At 37.4% G+C, this 22,809-nt stretch overlaps 2 protein-coding genes across 2 annotated transcripts in view; one reads left to right on the top strand and one right to left on the bottom strand.

Moving 5' to 3' along the window:
• The window catches only part of BMT2 (base methyltransferase of 25S rRNA 2 homolog), a 199,318-nt gene that overhangs the window by 33,078 nt on the left and 143,431 nt on the right, over positions 1 to 22,809 (top strand). The gene's annotated exons all lie outside the window — the stretch shown is intronic.
• LOC129062919 (S-adenosyl-L-methionine-dependent tRNA 4-demethylwyosine synthase TYW1-like) lies at positions 6,597 to 7,498 on the bottom strand. The gene is given in 2 exon segments (XM_054563932.1): positions 6,597 to 6,957; positions 6,959 to 7,498. Coding segments are annotated over 2 exon segments (891 nt in total). The 5' UTR covers positions 7,489 to 7,498.

Here is a 22,809-nt window from a genome sequence, read left to right as displayed (position 1 = left end):
TGGGGTAGCAAAATTATTTTTAACATTTTTTAAAATTTTTAAAATTTTAAAATATTATTCCTTGCATTTATTAGTTGTCATTCTTCTGTAAAAATAAACTTTCCTATATGAACAAAGAATGAAGACATGTTCTCCAGAAAGTCTTGATTAAAAAAATAAACATATACGTAAATCTTTCTGTTTAATTATCAGTTTTCACAAGAATTGGTATAGTCTATTCCAATTATGAAAAGTTTTTTAAAAAAGTTTTTGTAATATCACTGTAGCCTCTGGATTGTTACTTACTTTTTTCCAATTAGTCTTCAATACTTTTTCCCTATTCAAATAATTCCATATTTAGTCAGTGGGTTTGAAATCATCTTTGAGTCCTTTCTTACTATCTAGTACAAGATGAGCCTTTACTTTCCCTGCCTAAGTCGTAGGATTAATCTATTTATTCGAGGTCTAATTTCTTTTAGTGAGAAATGCCATGTAGAAATCATGATCTGGGCACTAGATTTGCTTCTGCGGTGTCTTTCCTCCTAGAATTTTTCAATGAAGAGAGTTAGAAAAATAATTGTATGTCATTAAACTCATAATTAATATTTTCTGTTCAAATGTAATGTTACAGAATTTTTTCCTAACATCTTTATTTTTTAAAGGACTTAGTTATGAATAACATTAACACATTACTATACCAATTTTACTTTTGACAATAAAGTGACTGAATATTCTTCACAGTTCTTTTGATTTTAAAGTATATCCTATAAGGGTCATAATACTGTCTTTAAAAGTTACTTGAAACAGTTATTTTATTATGGTATGTTACCAATTTACTATATAATTGGTTTCATTTTACTTTCAGTTTTATGTATTCCCCCCCCCCCCAATTTTCAGTATATTTAGAGGACAATAGAACATTTACATGGTTCAGAAGTCAAAACTTTATTTATTTATTTATTTATTTATTTATTTATTTTAGGTAACTGATAATCTCTTACTGCTTCTAAAACTCTCTGTCCTTTTTTCATTTTTATTTTTATTTTTTAATTTATAAATCATGTTTATTCTATTATAGTTGTCTCAATTTTTACCCCTTTTCCCCCTTCCACCCACCCCACCCTCACCTCCGCTCCCACAGTCAATTCCCACTCTGTTGCCCATGTCCATGGGTCATTTATACATGTTCTTTGTCTAGTACCTTCCCCTTTTTTCCACCATTGTCCTCTTTCCCCCTCCCCTGTGGTAACTTTCAGTCTGCTTCATGTTTCTGTGCCTGTGGTTTATTTTGTTCGCTAGTTTATTTTGTTGATAAGAGTCCACTTATAGGTGAGATCATATGGTATTTGTCTTTCACCAACTGGCTTATTTCACTTAATATTCTCCAGTTCTGTCCATGTTGTCGTAAAAGATAGCAGTTCCATCACTCTCTTTCTTTCATAAATCCAGATTTATTTTATTTATTTTTTAAATGTCAAAGTTAATTATAAAATATTTAAAAAATTTAAAACCATTATAAAGTCTCAGCAATTAAACCACCATGACACCAGCACAGAAATAATCAAATAGATCAATGAAATATAATGAGCATTCCAGAGACAAACATATATCTGTCTAACAATATAATATATGATTAAGTTCATATTTCAGATCAATGGGTAAAATAAGGCTTATTCAACAAATAAGGTGCATGGACCACTATTACTTGAAATAAAACAAATATAGAGCCCTATTTCACACATTCTACAAGAAATATTCAGATGAGTTAAAAATCAATATGTAGAATCTAAGGAGTTTTAGAAGAAAATAGAACTAATATTTTTCATGACCTGAAGTAAAATATTCTAACCCAGAAGCTATAAATATTGACAATATACCTATATTAAACATTTAACTATATAGTAATATACATATAGAAAAGTTAAAGGACAAGGAATAGAATAGGAAAATATTTGCGACACATCTAAAACATGGTTAATAGGGGGTTTTTTTTTTTGGTATTATTTAGGGAAAAAATTCTACAAACCTTTAATCAATAAATGGATAAAGAATACCAAAAAGTCATTTAAAGCTTTTTTAAAAATAATAGAAATGGGCAAGAAATATATATAAAAAAAGGTTTAGTTTCAACAAATAATAAAGGAACAATTAAAGTAACATCATTGTCACAATCAGATTAATGAGTATTAAAAATATTGGTAATATCAAGTATTGGCAACTCTGAAAGGAACTAGGTATTCATAGAAACTTTTTCTTCATCTTAAAGCAGTTCCTTTAGCATATTTTGCAGTGCTGGTTTGGTGGAGGTGTAGTGTTTTAGCAGTCTTTTGTCTGGGAAACTCCTTATTTTGCTTTCCATTTTAATCAAGAGCCTTGCTGGGTAGAGCAGTCTTGGTTGCAGGCCTTTGCTTTTCATGACTTGGAATATTTCTTGCCATTCCCTTCTGGCTTCTAGTGTTTCTGTTGAAAAGTCAGGTGGAAACCATACCGGGGTTCCCTTATATGTTACTACCTCTTTCAATCTTGCTGCCTTTAGGATTTTCTCTCTGTCTTTGGTATTTGCCATTTTAATGATGCTGTGTCTTGTAGTCGGACTCATTGGGTTTCTCTTGAATGAGGCCCTCTGTGCTTCCTGGACTTGTGTGACTTTTTCTCTCCTCTAATGAGGGAAATATTCCATCTTTACTTTTTCCAACAGGTTCTCTATCTCTTCCTCATCCTCTTCTCCTTCTAATATCCCTATTATAGGGATATTATTATGTTTCATGTTGTCCTGCCTTTCCCTAAATGTCTCCTCATTCTTTTAGAGTCTTTTTTCCATTTCTTGCTCTTTCTGGGAGCTTTTTTCTACCTTGTCCTCCAGCTGGCTGATTTGGTCCTCAGCTTCATCTAGACTGCTTTTGATTCCCTTCTACTGTGTTCTTCAATTCAGAAATTGTATTCTTCATTTCCTCTTCTCTCTTGTTGATAATTTCTGTGTCCTTTTTCATGCTGTTATAGTTTGCAGTAAGTTCCTTGTAGCTTCACTGTAATTTTTGGTAGTTCTCTCTGATCTCATGGAGCTCATTGAGCTTCCTTGTTTTGAACTCAATGTCTGATAGTTTCCTTGCCTCTATTTCATTTAGTTCTCTTTCTGGGGATTCCTTCTTTCCCTTCGAGTGGGGCGTATTTCTTTGTTTTCCCATTATTTGTGAGACTCTGCTCTTTTGCTTCTACTTCCTAAGTTGATCTGTCTTGATTTCCTGACTTTGTGGTGTGTACTTCTATGGTTGGAGACTGCTGTTTTTACTTTCTGGATCTGCCGGTGATGATGAAAGATGTTGTCTATTTAAAAAAGTATACTCAGAAAAGACTTACATTTTCTTTGTTTCTAGTGTATCTTATCAGTATCAGTAGATTTCTTTCTTATTTTGATGTTACTTGAAAGCTTTTCCTATTATACAGTATAAAAATAACCTTGTGTGTACTCCTTTTGTACTTTGGGCATTTTATCTTGGTAGAATCCTAGATACAGAATTTGAGGATAAAAAAGTAAAAATATATGTGATTTTGTTAGATATTATTAAATCACTCTCCATAGAGGTTATATCATTTTCCAATTCCATTAGTAAGAAACTTGAAAATAACCTATTTCTCTACAAATTCACTAACAGAGTATATTGCCCACAAGTTGAACTTTTGACAGTCTGATAAATGGAATTTATTATCTCTATGTGGTTTTAATTTATGTTTCTCATATGAATGATGTTGAGTGTGTTTTCATGTAACTTGGAATTATATGACTCTTTTTCTATGAACTGTTTATGTTTTTGATACTTTTTTTCTATTGGTTTCTGGTCCCTTTTTCTTGATTGTTTTTAGAGTTCTTTGTATAATTTATAGGTATGTGTGCTTCTTCTTTGACTTTGTTGATATCTTTTGCCATCAGGTTTTTGATTTGTCATGAAGTGTTTTGTTTTTACATAATCAGATATCTCTCTCTCTTCTCTTATTGCTTCCAGAGTATGATTGTTTTATATTTTTTAATTTATTTATTTCTTTTTTTTTTACTTTTCCGGTACATTTGACTCCATTTACCTGCCACCACTTTCCCCTGCCCCACCCATCCCACCTCCACCGATCAATCCTTCCCCACCTTGGCTCTGTCCATGTGTCCTTCACCCCTGTTCCTTGATCTGACCCTTCCTCTTCCCCTCCCTGTTACTCCCCTCCTTTATGCCCTCCCGTCCACTGTTTGTTTCTTCTTTCTTTCAATGTTGCTGGTTGTATTTTCCTTGCCTGCTTGCTTTGTTAGCTAGCTTCCACTTATAGGTGAGATAATATGGTATTTATCTTTCACCGCCTGGCTTATTTCACTTGGCGTAATGCTCTCCAGTTCCATCCATGCCATCGTCAGGATAGTAGCTCTTTTCTTTCCTTCTGCTGCATAGTATTCCATTTTGTAAATGTACCATCGTTTTTTGATCCATGCGTGTACTGAAGGGCCCTTAGGTTGCTTCCAGGACTTGGCTATTGTAAATTGTGCTGCTATGAACATTAGAGTACGTAAGTTCTTTTGGATTTGTGTATAGGGATTCTTAGGGTATAGTCCCAGCAGTGGAATCACTGGGTGAAAAGGGAGTTCCAGTTTTTATCTTTTTGAGGAAATTCCAAACTGTTTTCCACAGTGGCTGTACCAATCTGCATTCCCACCAACAGTGTACTGGGGTTCCCTTTTCTCCACAACCTTGCCGGCACCCGTTGTTTGTTGATTTATTTATGGTGGCCATTCCGACCAGTGCGAAGTGGTATCTCATTGTGGTTTTAATTTGCATTTCTCTGATGGCTAATGATGCTGAGCATCCTTTCATATGTCTCTGGGCCCTGTGTATGTCGTCCTTGGAGAAGTGTCTGTTCAGGTCCTTTGCCATTTTTTAATTCTATTGTTTGTCTTCTGGAGTGGAGTTGTATGAGTTCTTAATATATTTTGGAGATCAAACTCCTGTCTGAGGTATCATTGTCAAATATATTTTCGCATGCGGTTGGTTCCCGTTTTATTTTGCTGATGTTTTGTTTAGTCATGCAGAAGCTTCTTATTTGGATGAACTCCCATTTGTTTATTCTTTCCTTTATGTACCTTGCTCTAGGGGACATATCGGTGAAATATTGCTGCTTGGGATATCTGAGAGTTTCTTGCCTATGGTCTCCTCTCTTTTTTGGTGTCGTGACTTATAATTAAGTCTTTTATCAATCTTGAGTTTATTTTTGTGTATGGTGTATGCTGACAGTTGAATTTCAATGTTTTGCATGTAGCTGTCCTCTCCCAATGCCATTTGTTGAAGAGGCTATTTTTACTCCTTTTTATGCATATGCACCCTTTGTCGAATATCGATTGACCATAAAGACATGGGTTTATTTCTGGGCTGTCTATTCTGTTCCATTGATCTCTTTGTCTCTTCTTGTGATAGACCATCTTGATTACAGTGGCCTTGTAATATAGTTTGATGTCAGGTATTATGATTCTTCCTACTTTGTTTTTCTTTCTCAAAATTGCTGCGTCTATTTGGGGTTGTTTATGATTCCATATAATTTTTATAAAATATTTGTTCTTTGAGAAATAAACCATTGGTATGTTAATAGGTATTGCACTGTATCTATAAATTGCTTTGAGCTGTATGGACTTTTTTTTTAGGTGTCTACAAAAGATTTTTTATTAATTAAATTTTCAGAATAAAGAAATTTAAAAAATAACTATGATACTTTTAAAAACTATTGAGTAATGAATGATGTTTACAATTAGAAAAAACTTGAACCTTAAAGAGGAGACTTAGTGAAGTACCCAGGACTACAACAATGAAAGGAGGTGGACAGACCTGTTATATGTAGACTCATAAAAGTCCTACACACTAACTTTTTAAACAAGAAGCAAATTGTACTCATGGTATCAAAGTTTTTTTGTGAAACTAATTATTCAATGGCATCAAAAGGCAATTCCTCTTTATAGAAAAGCTTTTACTCTAATCCAGCCCTATATTTACTTTCTATGGCAATTTATATGGGAATGGAATGAGATGTAGTCCAGTTTTAAAACAAATTCAACAAGGTTGGCACTAAGCAAAAATTTTTAGTAATCTATGCAGTATTTAAAAAATAATTGAGAAATATGACAACCTAAATTACTTTCAGATATAAGAAGAGGGTAGAGATCTTGGTGCAGATACACTTACCTCAGGGAAGTACAGTCCTCAAAGGCCAACAGCCCACAAGGGGAAGAGGAAGACATTCATTCTGTGTAACTCTCTCATGAACAGCATTCTCAGGAGCCTTACTAATTACAATTCATAAACAGTCAGTTAAATTCTAATAATGACTGTGTATACTCCCCAATCCCCTAAATAATTTCTTCTCAGAAATACAATAGGAAAGGGACTGGGTTCTGGAAAGAAATGGTGAGGCTGTGGAACTCCAAGTGGGGATGCTGTCTCTTCACCCCCAGGAGGTGACTTGCATCCCCATGTTCTGCCTCACAGTCTCCTGCGTATGAAATATAATTTGTGCAATTTGTCCTTGAAAAAAAATCACAGTGGAGCCTGAGAACTCTCTGGGGCCATTAGTTTTTGTCCTTCAGTATCCTAAATTCAGATAGTCGTAACACCCGAAATATCCTTTGATTTGTTCTTCCTCTGATGTCTTGTGTCGTTGGGATCAAAACCTCTTTCACTGGCACCAAATAATGCCCAGGGAGGCATTTTGGCCATATAATCCTCTGCGCCGAAAGTTTTTGATTCACCACTGTCTTGGTATTCCTGAATAAGCTCCTGGAAGCGGTTATAATCAGTCCACGTCCACCATTCTCTATCAATCTTAAACTTCTTGTGAGCAATCAGGGGGCAATTGGAATGTTCATGTTCACAAGCAATTTCATAGTCAGGGATCAGAGCCACCAATTCACGGACAAAGCGTACCACTTCCTCATGCCAGGGCACATTGACCATGATGACTGCTTGCTGAACTCTCTCCACAGTACGTAACACCCTTCACTTTGATGAAGTCAGGGCTCCCTACAGACACCAGCTTGGCATAGGCTCGGAGCTCATCCACGTTCCAGGCTTTAACGAGAGTCGGTCTATAGACAGTACGCTGTTGCTTTGCTGCCAAGGCTTTTAAACTGTCGAGAAATCTTTGCCAGAAGTCCTTGAAGAGTGGGTGGTCAATTTCCATCAGGCTATCTTTGGTGCTAGCATCCACACTGACATATAGCTGGGTCACCAGTTTGAGATTCCTGATTTCCATAGGGAATTGTGCATTTGTGACCAGGAAACTGGAGATTTTACACCCATGGAGTAGCTCCAAAAACCTGTTAATTTCTGGATACATGATGGGTTCTCCCACAAGGGATAATGCACAGTGCTTTACCGTCATTCCTTCTTTAAAGCGCTCTTCTTTAACACCTGGTACTCCTTTAAACTGCTTGATCATGTTCTGATGGTTTTCAATGGCTTCCTTTAAGATCGATTCAGGCTGGTCCATCTTCCACCGCCACTCAGTGGCCACTGGATTGGTGTGGTACCCTGGTCTTGGCAAAGACAGGGGCAGAGTGGGCTAGAGACACCTGAAGAGAGACTGGGGAAGGAGGCTTTGGGGAGAGAACTGAGAGAGTATCCGACGGATTCTCGGTGCTCTGTATGGACATTTTGATGATGTGAATTCTTCCAATTCATGAACACGGTATATGCTTCCATTTATTTGTGTTTTCCTTTCTTCCTTCAGTGTTGTATAGTTTTGTGTGTATAGGTCTTTTACCTCCTTGGTTAAGTTTATTCCTAGGTACTTTAATTTTCTTGTTACTATAGAAAAGGGTTTTTTTTTTCTGATATTTCATTTTTGGTATACAAAAATGCCTTCAATTTCTGAATATTGACTTTGTATCCTGCTGTTTTGCCATATTCACTTATTAGGTGGAGTAGTTTTCTGGAGAAGTCTAAGGGATTTTCCATGTACGCTCATGTCATCTGTGAACAATGATAGTTTTACTTCCTCCATTACAGTTTGGATGCCTTTTATTTCTTTTTCTTGTCTGATTGCTGTGGCAAGGACTTGTAATACTATGTTGAATAGAAGTAGACATCCTTGTCTTGTGCCTGATCTTAGTGGGAAAGCTTTTAGTTTTTGCACATTGTATATGAGGTCGGCCGTAGGTTTTCATATATGGCTTTCATTACGTTGAGTTGAGCCCCCTTTATTCCCACTTTGCTGAGTGTTTTGATCATAAATGGATGCTGTACCTTGTCAAATTCTTTTTCTGCATCTATCGAGATGATCATGTGGTTTTTGTCTTTCCTTTTGTTTATGTGCTATATTACTTTTATTGATTTGGAAATATTAAACCATCCTTGCATCCCTGGGATTAATCCCACTTGATCATAGCGTATGACCTTTTTAATGTGTTGCTGGATGCGGTTTGCCAATATTTGTTGAAGATTTTAGTGCCTAGTTTCATCAGCAGTGTTGGCCCTGATTTTCTTTTTTTGTTATGTTTTTAACTGGTTTTAGGATTAAGATGATGCTGGCCTCAGAAAAAGAGTTTTGGAAAAATAAATTAATTAAAAAAAAGAATCCACTTCATACCTTAAATAAATAAATAAATATATAAATAGATAAATATATAAATAAAATTTTATCTCAATGTAAAAGTTATCTAAGATTAAATGCCCAGCATGATTTTGAATAAAATGCCATCTTTAACCACCTTAAAAAAAAAAAAAAAGTTTTGGCGTTTTCACTCCTTATGGATTTTTTGTAATAGTCTGAGAGGTGTACAGGTTAGCTCTTCCTTAAATGATTTGTGAAATTCTCCTGTGAAAATGTCCAGTCCAGGGCTTTTGTGTGCTGGGAGTATTTTGACAATTGCTTCTATTTCACCAGCTGTTATCAGTCTGTTGAAGATTTCTGCTGCTGCTTCATTCAGTGTTGGAAATTATATTTTTCTAGAAATTTTTCCATTTCATTGACTTTTTCATATTTCTTGGAATATAGTTGCTCATAGTAATTTCTTAGAATCCTTTGTATTTCTGTGGTATCCGTGGTTATTTCTCCTCTTTCATTTCTGATAGTATTTATTTGAGTCCTCTCCCTTTTCTCCATGATCATTCTGCTTAAAGGCTTGTTGGTTTTGTTTATCTTTTCATAGAACCAGCTCCTAGATTGGTTGATCCTTTGAATCATTCTTTTAGTCTCTGTGTCATTCAGTTCTGCTCTGATCTTCAGTATTTACTTTTCTCTACTTGCTCTGGGCTTTGTTTGTTGTTGTTTCTCCGGTTCCTGAAGCTGGAGGGTTAGGTCTTTTATATGAAATATTTCTATCTTTTTGAGGTAGGCCTGTATTGCTGTAAACTTCCTCTCAGGACTATTTTGGCTGTGTCCCATACGTTTTGTACTGTTGTGTGTCATTTGCATTTGTTTCCAGAAACTTCTTGATTTGTTCTTTAATGTCATTTTCGACCCGTTTATTGTTTAATAGTGTGCCATTCAGCCTCCATGAGTTTGAATGTTTTTGAGTTTTTTCCTTGAATATGGTTTCTACTGTCAAGCCCTTGTGGTCCAAGAAAATGCTTGTTTTGATTTCAATTTTCCTGAATTTCTTGAGTCTTGTTTTGTGTCTTATCATGTAGTCTATCTTTGAAAATGTTCCCTTTGCATTTAAAAGAATGTGTATTTTGCTTCTTTGGGATGAAAGGTCCGATATATGTCAGTTAAGTCCATTTGATCTAATTTGTTGTTCAAGTCCACAATATCTTTGTTGATATTTTGTTTGGAAGATCTATCCGTTGTTGACAGTATGGTGTTCAAATATCAGTGTGTTACTGTCTATATCTTTTTTGAAGTCCTCCAAGATTTTCCTTACATATTTGTGTGCTTCTGTTTTGGGTGCATATATGTTTACAATGTTTTTGTCTTCTTGATGGAGTCTTCTTTGAGTAGTATAAAATATCCTTCTGTGTCTTTGTTTATGGCCTTTGTTTTGAAATCTATTTTGTTTGATATAAGTATTGCTACCCCTGCTGTTTTTATCTGTCCATTTGCTTGGATTATTTTCTTGACCTTTACTTTCAGTCTGTGTAGGTCCTTTGTTCTGAGGTAGGTCTCTTGTAGGCAGGATATGTGTGGGTCATGTTTTCTTATCCATTCAGCTATCCTATGTCTTTTGATTGGGGCATGTAATCCATTTACATTTAAAGTTACTATTGATAGGTACTACTTCATTTTTTTCCCTTTGTATCTGTGATCCTGTCTTTCTAACTCTTTTTATTCTCCATCTAAAGCAGTCCCCTTAGCATATTTCTTAGTGCTGGTTTGGTTCAGGTGTATTCTTTTAGCTTTTTTTTGTCTGGGAAACTCCTTACTTCACCTTGCATTTTAATTGAGAGCCTTGCTGGATAGAGTTGTCTTGGCTGCAGGACCCTCCTTTTTATTACTTGAAATATTTCTTGTTCTGGCTTTTAGTGTTTCTGTTGAGAAGTCCACTGCTCGCCATATTGGGGCTCCCTTGTGTGTCACTACCTGTTTCTCCCTTGCTGCCTTTAGGATTCTCTCTCTGTCTTTGATGTTTGCCATTTTAATGATGATGTGTCTTGGAGTCGACCTCATTTGGTTCCTCTTGAGTGGGTCCTTCTGTGCTTCCTGGTCTTGCATGACTTTTTCTCTGCTCCCATTAGGGAAGTTTTCCATCATTACTTTTTCAAATAAGTTCTCTATCCCTTTTGCCTCTTCTCCTTCTGGTATCCCTATTATACAGATATTATGTTTCAGGTTGTCCTGCATTTCCCTGTATGCCTCTTCATTGTTTTTGAGTCTTTTTCATTTTCTTGCTCTCTCTGGGAGTTTTCTTCTATCTTGTCCTCCAGCTCACTGATTCGATCCTCTGCTTCATTGAACCTGCTTCTGATTCCTTCTACTGCGTTCTTCAATTCAGAAATTGTATTCTTCATTTCCTATTGCTTCTTATTGATAGTTTATATGTCTCTTCTTCATGCTGTTACAGTTTGCAATAAATTTCTCATAGTTTCCCTGTAATTTTTGGTAATTCTCTCTGTGCTCACTGAGCTTCCTTAGAACCTTTGTTTTGAACTCTGTATCTGATAGTTTTCTTGCCTGTTTTTCATTTAGTTCTCTTTCTGGGGATTGCTCCTTCCCTTTGACTGAGGGATGTTTCTTTTCCATCCCATTATTTGTGATACTCTTCTTTTTTTCTTTTGCTTCTTCAATTTATCTGTCTTGACTTCCTTACTTTGTGGTGTAACTTCTATGGTAGGAGACCACTTTTTTTTTCCTTTCTTTCTGGATCTGCCTCTGATGATGTCAACTGTTGACCCTCTCTGACCTTAGGCTGTGTTTTAGAGACTTTCAGGAATCCACTGTCTGTGACCATGTCCTTCATTTTTTAATCTAGTCACTCTGTCCTCAGCTGTCAAGGCTGGGCCGAGTCCCTTCTGTGGGTAGGGCCATTGTGTCCTTTCATGCTGCTGCCACTCAGGGGAGTGGTCTGCCTGAGCAATATGGCTGCTGCTGTGTGGGGGAGGAATCAGCATTGGGATGCTGCTCCCTTAGTATTCTCCCTAACTCCTCCTTCGCCAGACTTTCCTTGAGCGTCCCTGTACCACTCTGCATACCCTTCAGCCAGGGATCTACTATATGTGAATATTGCTCTGTACTCAACTGTTGGGGTTACCCAACACCTGGCCTGCGCTGAGCCTACTGGTATCGTGGCAGTTGTGTCCTTTCATGCTGTAGCTGCTCCTGGGAGTGGTCTCCCTTAGCAAGATGGCAGCTGTGGAAATGGGGGTGGGGTGAATCAATACCAGGACCCAATCATCCACTTTCTCAGTTTTTTCCCCAAAACCTCCCTTCCCAGTCTCTCCTGAGGTGGCTCTAGCCTACTTTGTCCCCTCCTCCACCGGAGCCCAGGGTAAGGGCTGTCTCTATAAGTTTTTGCATTGGCCCTTTTAACGGCTCCTTTCGTCTCCAGCCACTTGTCTCGCAGAGAGCACACTGCCACTTTTCACAGCTGGCTGTTATCTGTGTGCCTTTTTGGGCTCTGGTGCTGTAGGCTAGAGATTCCCACTTATGGTTTAGGCCCTGCTCTTCTCAGGGGGATCCAAGGGGCCATTTCAATATCCCTCTGGCACTGCCGCCTGTGGGCACCTAGTCCACCTTCTCAAGCCTCTATCACACTCGTTACCAGTTGGTTGTTCTGATGCCGATTCCTTTGTTGTCCAAGGTTTTAAGGCTCCCCTTTCGCTATTGTTCAACTGTTTTCCAGGTGATTTCTCCACAATTTAGTTGTAATTTCGGATTTGTCCTGGGAGGAGGCCATTGTGACCTACACTCACCCCTCTGCCTTCTTGAAGTCCCAGATTTTGATTGTTTTAGAAAAGCTTTCCTGATTCCCAGACTATAAGAATTCCTATTCATAATTTACTCATAGTTTCTTCCAGTGCTTGTATGGTATCATTTTTTATATTTAGGCCTCTCATGTATTTGGAATTTTGTCCGGTGTTTGTTGTAAATTACAGATCTAACTTTTCCACCCAAATAGTTACCTATATCAGAATATCATTTATGAAAAGTCCACCTTTTCAAAAGTGATTTCCAATGATACTTATATGATATGCCATGTGTTAGGACTTCCTGTTGCATTTTACTGTCTGTATCATTTAATCAATGTTATTCTATAACATCTCTCCCCCATCTCCACCATTATTCTTCTTTCTTGGAATTTTCATTGTTATTCTTGTCTTTGATTTTTTCCATGTGTATTTTTGAATCAACTGGCCTAACAAAGTTTTGAGTTTGTATTTTTATTGAAGTTATATTAAATTTTTAATAACTGGAAAAAACTGATGTCTTTATAATGCTGAATCATTGTGGCCATGAAAAAAGTATGTATATCTTTTTATTTGTTCTATTCTACTTGTGAGAATTAGTGTCTTAAGGCCATCTGTACAGTGGTTACATATATATCTTGTACTTACCTAAAGATATTTTATAATATTGTTGCTGTTAGAAATGTGATATTCCCTTCTGTTATATATTCAAATAGGTTATTGTTTTTATTTTTGTAGAGACTTGATTTTTTGTATGTTTTACATCCTGTTTTACTGAATTGTCTTACTGTTTGTGTTAGCTTATGATTGATTCTTTTGGGTTGTCTAGATATACTGTCATATCATCTGTGAATATAGTTTTCCTTCTCTCCAGTTCATTTGACCAATTCTTTTTCTCTCATCTATTACATTACTGTTCCTTATATACTTAGCGAAACTGTTTGTGGTGTGTCCCTGTTAAATTAGTTACTGGCTTTTGATATATATATATATATATATATGTATATATATATATACACACACACACACACACAGACACACACACACATATATATATATATATATATATATATATATATATATGTTTAATTTCAGTTAGAAAGTATTCACCAATTCCTATTTATTGAGTGTTTTTATTAGGAGTATTGAATTTTTGTTGATCTTTTCAGCATCTATGAAAATGAATATGAGTTTTATTATATTTATTAATTATAGCCCTGGCTGGTGTGGCTTAGTAGGTTGAGCTCTGGCCTGCAGACCAAAAGGTCGCCTTTTCAATTCCCAGTCAAGGCAAATGCCTGTGTTGCAGGTCCAGGCCCTGTTTGGGGGCATGCAAGAGACAACCAATCAATGTGTCTTTCACACAGCAATGTTGCTCTCCTTTTTCTTGCTTCCTTTTCTTCTGTCTGAAAAATAAATAAAATCTTTTTTAAAAAGTTACAAATATATTGAATCCTCCTTGCATTCCTGAAATGCATATTCCTTGGTCGTGTTTGATTATATTTCCTGAAATTTTATTTCATATTTTTACATTGATATTTACACGTGATATTGGTCTGTATTTTTTGTAGAAATTATAAGATCTAATTATCATTATTTTGCTCCCTAAAAGTGACTTCGAAAAATTTATTTACTTATTTTTAAGATTTTTATTTTATTTTTATTATTTATAGAGTGGGGAAGGGAGGGAGAAAGCAAGGGAGAGAAGCATCAGTGTGTGGTTGCATCGCACACGCCGCCTTCTGGGGACCTGATCTGCAACCCAGGCATATGCCCTTTGCTGGGAATCGAACCGACAACCCTTTGGCTCACAGCTGGGTGCTCAATCTACTGAGCCACACCAGCTAGGGCATTTATTTTGTTTTTTGGTCTGGAACTGTTTAAATAGTTTTGGAGTTTCTCATTTGTACTTGTTGGAGTTTACCTTATAGAGGTGATTAAGTTAAAACAGTTTATTCTTGTGTGTTGTATAAAAAGGTGGTCTAGTTTCATTTTTCTCCATGTATCTGTCCCATTTTCCCAACACCACTTACTGAATAAACTACCTTTAGCCCATTGTATGTGCTTGCTTCCTTGGTCAAATATTAATTGACTATATAAAGGTATGAGTTCATTTCTGGGTTCTCTATTCTGTTCCATTGATCGGTGTGTCTGCTTGTTTGCCATGCTGTTTTGATTACTGTTGCCTTATAGTATAGCTTGATATTAGGTAGCGTAATTTTCCCAACTTAGTGCTCCTTTCACAAGATGGCTGTTGCTGTTTGGGGCCTTTTTTGTTTCCATATACATTTTTGAAATATTAGTTCTATTTCTGTGAAATACGCTATTGGTATCTTGATAGCAATTGTGTTCAGTATATATGCGTAGATTGCTTTGGGTAGTATGGACATTTTAATAATGTTAATTCTTCCTATCCATGAAGATGGTATGTGCTTCCACTAATTTGTATTTTCTCTACTGTCTTATAATTTTCCAAGTACAGGTCTTTTATATCCTTGGTTAGGTTTCTTCCTAGGTCCTTTTTTTCTTTTTGAAGTAAATGTGAATGGGATTGTTTTCTTAATTTCCCTTTCTGATAATTCATTTTGGCATGTAAAAATGCAACTGATTTCTGGATATTATTTTGTATCCTGCTACTTTGCTGGATATATTTATCAGTTCCTGTAGTTTCTTGGTGGAATATGTGGGGTGCTTTATGTACAGAATAATGTAATTTGCAAATAAAGACAGCTTTCCTTCTTTCTTTCCAATTTTGATGCCTTTTATTTCTTCTTTTTGTCTGACTGCTATGGCTAGAACGTCCAATATTATGTTGAATAAGATAAGTAAAACTGGACATGCCTGTTGTGTTCTTGATCTTAAGAGGAACGTTTGTAGTTTTTGCCCATTGAGCAATGGGTTTGTCACATATGGCCTTTATTATGTGGAGGTATGTTCACCCTGTTCCCACTTTGCTGAGACTTTTTATCATAAATGAGTGTTGGATTTTTTCAGCTGCTTTTTCTTTGTCTATTCATAAGATCATGTGGTTTTTTCCTTCATTTTGTTTATGTGGTTTATCACATTTATTGATATATGCATATTGTACCAAACTTGCATCTCAGGGTAAAACTTATGTGTTGATGTTGTATGATCTTTTTGATGTATTGTTGTATTTGGTTTGCTAATATTTTGTTGACAATTTCAGCATCTATGTTCATCAGTGATACTGGCGTATAATTTTTCTTGTAGTGTTTTTAATCTGGTTTAGGAATTCAGAAAATGCTGGCCTTGTAAGATAAGTTTGAGAGTCTTCCCTCTTTTTGAACATTTTGGAATAGTTTGAGAAAAAGAGGTGTTAATTCTTTTTGGAGTGTTTGATAAAATTCACCTATGAAACCTTCCAGTCCAGGCCTTTTATTTGTTGGGAGTTTTTTTGATTACTGCTTCAGTATCACTCGGTGTACCCTGCCTATTCAGATTCTCTGATTCTTTCTTTCATGATTTAATTTTGGAAGATTATATTTTTAGGAATTTGTACATATCATCCAGGTTGTCCATTATATTGGTAAAAGTTGTTAGTAATACTTTGTTACAATCCTTTATATTTCTTTGGTGTCAATGTTATTTCTCCTCTTTCATTTCTGATTTTATTCATTTGGGTCCTCTCTTTTTTTCTTCTTGAATCAGGTTAAAGGTTTATCAATCTTTGTTATCTTTGCAAAGAACTAGCTGTTGCATTCATTGATCATTTGTATAGCTTTTTAGAATCTATTTCATTTATTTCTGCCCTGATCTGTATTATTTCCTTTCTTCTACTCACTTTGGGCTTGGATTGTTGTTGTTCTTCACATTCCTTTGAATATAAAATTAGACTGTTTATTTGTGCTCTTTCTTGTTTCTTGAGATAGGCATGTAATTTCCATCTTAACATTGCTTTCCTTTTGTCCCACAGATTTTGGTTTGTTGTGTTCTCATTTTAATTTGTTTCAAGCTGTCTTTTTAAAAAAAATTAATAGGATTTATTTTGTCTGAATTCACTTATATTTATTACATAATAAAAAGTTTGAATTTAGGGATTGTATCCTCTCTTGAAAAGAGTTTGTGGAAATCCTGCTTGGGACAAAGTAAGCTTAATAGAGGTCAAACAATTTACTAAATATTTTACAAAGTAAAAAGCAGATTGAAGTTGAACATTAGGTGGTTCTAAACACATTTTTCCTCAGATTTTAGAATGTTTTGGATTACATGACATATAATAGACATTATAGGCATTTCTTTGACGTTTCTTTTTTTTATTTTTTTAAAGTATATTTTATTGATTATGATACTACAGTTGTCCCGCATTTTTCTCCCCTTTATTCCCCTCTGCCTTGCACCCCGCTCCCTCCAGCATTCCCCACCTTAGTTCATGTCCGGGGCTCATACATGTAAGTTCTTTGGCTTCTCCATTTGGTATGAGCTAGATGTAACACTGCATAATTAGTGGGCAGTGCAGAACTGTACCTTAGTCTTTATGTTTGTTCTTTGTGCTGCTGAGGTGCTGCTGGTGACTTTGTATTGCTACTACAGAGGCCATTGCTACTTGGCCCGTTTTTGGGACAACGCACTGCCCCAGGAGTCCCTCACTCTTCCACTCTACTACAAGAAGCACTGCTGGGCAATTTGTATGCACAGGGACTTCTGCTGTGTATGCCTTGGAAAGACATGACTACAGGGAACGCTCGCTCTTTCTCATGCATATAACATGAACAATAAATGAGACATTTTGGCTGACTTCTTAGGTAAATGAGTGTGGGGCCACAGTGAGGAGCTCTTTCTATTCTTTCTTGTTTTGTTTTGTGCTTTTTTTATTTTATTTTAATTTATTTTTTGAAATACATTTGTCCCTGCCTCCCCCGCCACCACTTTCCCTTGCACCCCTCCCTCCTTCAGCTCTTCCCCTTTGGTTTTGTCCATGAGTCCTTGCTATATGTTCCTTGACTTTCCCCTTCTCTTCCTTTTCCGCACCGCCCCTCCCTCCTTCCCTCTTGTATCTGTTGATTTCTTTTCCTTTCAGTGTTGCTGGTATTATTTTCCTTGCATCTTTGTATTGTTGGTTAGATTCCACTTATAGGTGAGATCATATACTATTTGTCTTTCGCCCCCTGGCTTATTTCGCTTAGCATAATGCACTCCAGTTCCTTCCATGCTGTCGCGAAGTTTAATAGTTATTTTTTTCTTTCTGCTGCGTAGTATTCCATTGTGTATGTGTACGATAACATTTTGATCCTATCATCTACTGATGGGCATTTAGGTTGCTTCCAACACTTGTATTGTTATGCTGCTATGAACATAGGGGTGCATAGGTTCTTTTGTATTGGCGTTTTGGTGTTCTTGGGGTATAGTCCCAGCAGGGGAATCACTGGATCAAAAGGCAGTTCCATTTTCAGCTTTCTGAGGAAATTCCACACTGCTTTCCATAGTGGCTGCACCAGTCTGCATTCCCACCAACAGTGGACTAGGGTTCCCTTTTCTCCACAGCCTCGCCAGCACCTGTTGTTTGTGGATCTGTTTATGATGGCCATTCTGACCATGAGAGGTGGTACCTCATGGTGGGTTTAATCTGCATTTATCTGATGGCTAGTGATGCTGAGCATGCTTTCAACTGCCTCTGGGCCCTCTGTATCTCCTCCTTGGAAAAGCGTCTGCCCAGGCCCTTGCCCATTTTTGGATTGGATCGTTTGTCTTCTTGGAGTGGAGTCGAGTGAGTTCTTTATATATCTTGGAGATCAAACCTCTATCTGATGTATCATTAGCGAATATATTTTCCCACATGGTTGGCTCCCTTTTCATTTTGCTGATGTTTTCTTTTGCCGTGCAGAAGCTTCTTATTTTGATAAGGTCCCACTTGTTTATTCGTTCCCTTATGTACCTTGCTTTAGGAGACGTATCAGTGAAAAAATTGCTGTGTGAGATATCTGAGAGTTTCCTGCCAATGTTATCCTCTAGGACTTTGATGGTGTTGCGACTTATATTTAAGTCTTTTATCCATCGTGAGTTTATTTTTGTGTATGGTGTCAGCTGATGATCCCATTTCAATTTTTTGCATGTAGCCATCCAGCTCTCCCAACACCATTTGTTGAAGAGGCTATTTTGGCTCCATTTTATGCTTCTGCCCCCTTTGTCAAATGTTAGATGCCCATAGAGACCTGGGTTTATTTCTGGGCTTTCTATTCTGTTCCACTGGTCTATGGGTCTGTTCTTGTGCCAGTACCAGATTGTTTTGAGTATAGTGGCTTTGTAGTAGAGTTTGATGTCCGGTATTGTGATCCCTCCTACTTTGTGCTTCTTTCTCAAAATTGCTGCGGCTATTCGGGGCCGTTTATGGTTCCATATAAATTTTTGAAATGTCTGTTCTATTTCTGTGAAATATGTCATTGGTATCTTAATAGGGATGACGTTGAATCTATAAATTGCTCTGGGTAGTATGGACATTTTGATGATATTAATTCTTCCAATCCCTGGGGACGGTATATGCTTCCATTTATTTGTTCCTTCCTTAATTTCTTTTTTCAATGTTGTATAGTTTTCTGCGTACAGGTCTTTTACGTCTTTGGTTAAATTTATGCCTAGGTGCTTTATTTTTCTTCTTGTTATATTGAATGGTATTTTTTTTTTGGATTTCTTCTTCTTCTATTACATTGCTGGTGTACAAAAATGCCTTTGATTTCTGAATGTTGACTTTGTATCCAGCTGTTTTGCCACATTCACTTATTAGGTTGAGATTTTTTGGTAGAGTCTACAGGGTTCTCTATGTACACCTCATGTCATCTGGAAACAATGATAGCTTTACTTCCTCCTTTCCTATTTGGATGCCTTTTTTCTCTTTCTCTTGTCTGACTGCTGTGGCTGGGAATTCCAATATGATGTTGAAAAGAAGCGGTGAGAGTGGGCATCCTTGTCATGTTCCCGAGCTTAGTGGAAAAGCTTTCTGTTTTTGCCCGTTGAGAATGATATTGGCTGTAGGTTTTTCATATATGGCCTTTACTATGTTGAGGAATGCCCCATTTATTCCCATTTTGCTGAGTGTTTTGATCATAAATGGGTGCTGTACCTTATCGAATGCTTTTTCTGCATCTATCGAGATGATCATGTGGTTTCTGTCTTTTTTTTATTTAAGTGATAAATCACGTTTACTGATTTGCATATATTGAACCATCCCTGCATGCCTGGGATGAATCCCACTTGATCGTGGTGGATAATTTTTTGAATGTATTGCTGGATGCAGTTTGCCAATATTTTGTTGAGGATTTTATCATCTATGTTCCTCAGCGAAATGGGCCTGTAGTTTTCTTTCTTTGTAGGGTCTTTATCTGGTTTTGGGATCAGGGTGATGCTGGCCTCATAGAAAGAGTCTGGGAGTCTTCCCTCCTCTTGGATTTTTTGGAATAGTCTGAGAAGGACAGGAATTAGCTCTTCCTTAAACGTTTTGTAAAATTCTGCTGTGAAACCATTCGGCCCTGGGCTTTTGTGTGCCGGGAGTTTCTTGATGACTGGTTCAATTTCCCCAGCTGTTATCTGTCTGTTCAAGCTTTCTGTTTCTTCCTCCTTCAGTGTTGGAAGATTATACTTTTCTAAAAATTTGTCCATTTCATCAAGGTATTCAAATTTCTTGGCATATAATTGTTCATTGTGGTTTCTGAAGATCATTTGTATTTCTGTGGTATCAGTTGTTATTTCTCCTCTTTCATTTCTGATATTATTAATTTGAGTCCTCTCCCTTTTTTTCTTGATGAATCTGCTTAAAGGCTTGTCAATTTTATTTATCTTTTCAAAGAACCAGCTTCTGGATTGGTTGATCCTCTGAATTGCTCTTTTTGTCAGTATGTCATTCAATTCTGCTCTAATCTTGACTATTTCCTTCCTTCTACTTGCTCTGGGATTTATTTGTTGTTGTTTCTCCATTTCTTAAGTTGTAATGTTAGGTCTTTTATTTGAAATGTTTCTTTCTTTTTTAGGTAAACCTGTATTGCTATGATCTTCCCTCTCAGACCGCCTTTGCTGTGTCCCATACGTTTTGGACTGTTGTCTGTTCATTTTCAATTTTTTCCAGAAACTTTTTGAATTCTTCTCTTATCTCATTATTGACCCATTCATTGTTTAATAGACTACTGTTTAGTCTCCATTAGTTTGCAAGTTTTTGAAGTTTCTCTTTGAGGTTGATTTCCAGTTTCAATCCCTTGTGGTCCGAGAAAAAGTTTGGTGTTATTTCAATTTTCCTGAATTTGCTGAGGTTTGCTTTGTGTCCTATCATGTGGTCTATCTCTGAAAAACTGCCATGAGCATTTGAAAAGATTGTGTATTTTTCTCCTTTGGGATGTAAGGTTCTATATATGTCAGTTAAGTCTCTTTGATTCAGTGTGTCCTTCAGCGCCACAATATGTTTATTAATGTTTTGTTTGGAAGATCTGTCCATTTTTGACAGTGGGGTGTTGCAATCCCCTACTATCAGTGTGTTGCTGTCTATATCTTTTTTGAAGTCATCCAACACTTTCCTTATAAACTTGGGGGCTCCTATATTGGGAGCGTATAAGTTTACAATGTTGCTGTCTTATTGATAGATTCGTCCTTTAAGTTTTAAAGTGCCCCTCTGCGTCTCTCTTTATGGCCTTTGTTTTGAAATCTTCTTTGTGTGATACAAGTATGGCAACCCCGCCTTTGTCTTTTGCCCATTTGCTTGGCATATTTTTTTCCATCCCTTTACTTTCAGTCTGTGTAGGTGTCTGCTCTGAGGTGGGTGTCTTGTAAGCAGCATATGTGTGGATCATGTTTTCTTATCCATTCAGCTACCCTGTATCTTTTGATTGGGGCATTTAGTCCACTCACATTGAGGGATACTACTGATAGAAACTTACTCATCTTTTCTCCTTGTACTTGTGTTCCTCTGTCTCTCATTCTTTTCCTTCATTTGCTTAAACCAGTCCCCTTTGAGTATCTTGGAGTGCTGGTTTGGTAGAGGTGTATTCTTTTAGTGTTCTCTTGTGTTGGAAACTCTGTAGTTCCCCTTCTATTTTAATTGAGAGCCTAGCTGGGTAGAGCAGCCTTGGCTGTAGACCCTTGCTTTTCATGGCTTGGAATATTTGTTGCCATTCCCTTCTGGCTTGTAGTGTTTCTGTTGAGAAGTCAGCTCCTAGGCGTATCGCTGTCTCCTTGTATGTTACTTTCTCCTTCTCCCTTGCTGCCTTGAGGATTCTCTGTCTTTGGCATTTGCCATTTTAATGATGATGTGTCTTGGAGTGGACCTCTTTGAGTCCCTCTTGACTGGGGTCCTCTGTGCCTGCTGGATCCATGAGAGCCTTTCTCTCCTCAAATTGGGGAAATTTTCCATCATTACTTTTTCGAGGAGGTTCTCTATCCCTTCTTCCTCTTCTTCTCCTCTGGTATCCCTATTGTACGGATATTTTTGAGTTACAGGTTGTCATCCATTTCCCTAAATGCCTCTTCATTCTTTTTGAGCCGTTTTTCCATTTCTTGTTCTTTCTGGGAGCTTTTTTCTACCTTATCCTCCATCTCACTGATTCGATCCTCGGCTTCATCCAGCCTGCTTAGGATTCCTTTTACTGTGTTCTTCAATTCAGAAATGGTATTCTCTTGTGTCTTCTTGATAGTGTCTATGTCCTTTTCCAGGCTGATATAGTTTACTGTAAGATCCTGATAGTTTCTCTGCAGTTTCTCATAGTTCTCTTTGAGCTGGCTGAGGTCATTGAGCTTCCTTAGAACCACAGTTTTGAATTCAGTATCTGATAGTTCCCTTGCCTCTATTTCATTTAGCTCTCTCTGTGGGGAGTCCCGTTCTCCACTCATTTGGGGGGAACTTCTTTTTCTTCCCATTTTTGTGAGAGTCTGTTAAGTATTTTTGTCCTTTACTTGTCTCTGAGCCTGCCTGTGATGACATTAGTTGTTGACTCAATAGGACCTTGGGTTGTTTGTTTGAGCCTTCCAGGAGTCTACTGTCTGTGTGACTCCTGCTTGGGGCAGCTCTGTGACCCCTTCGGTCAGGGCTGGGCAATTTTTTGGGATCTCTCTGCATTCTCATGCTGGCCTCTTGAGTGCGCTCCCGGTTCGGCAGGATACCCCCCCTGCCTGGGCTCGCATGTGCTTTCCCCAAACCAGGGGGCTTATTCGCGACCTCTCGCACTCATCTGGCCCCCCTGGCTGGCGAGCTCCCTGGCACTGGTCAGTTTAGGGTCTTCTATTGTGTGTTTTCCCCGCTTTTGGCTCTTTGGGTGCGTTGGTTGCCCTCGCCAAACGGGGACTATGAAAATGGGAGGAAGTCAGCTCCAGGACTCTCTGGTTAATCATGTCTCCGGTGTCTCCTCCAGGGACTCTGGGCAGCTCTACTAATTTTGTGGGCCGCTCTGTAATAGTGGGCGGGCTGGTCAGTTTACGCCTGCCCTTGCCGCTCTGTGCACTCCCTCGCAGGCCATATGGGTGCCAATCTGTGGGA

The sequence above is a fragment of the Pteronotus mesoamericanus genome, unplaced genomic scaffold (genome assembly GCF_021234165.1).
Source record: "Pteronotus mesoamericanus isolate MK-2021 breed Mesoamerican mustached bat unplaced genomic scaffold, CSHL_Meso_final scaffold_85, whole genome shotgun sequence".
Lineage (NCBI taxonomy): Eukaryota > Metazoa > Chordata > Mammalia > Chiroptera > Mormoopidae > Pteronotus > Pteronotus mesoamericanus.
Note: the sequence above shows the minus strand (reverse complement) of the source record. Positions and strands in the feature narration are given on the sequence as shown.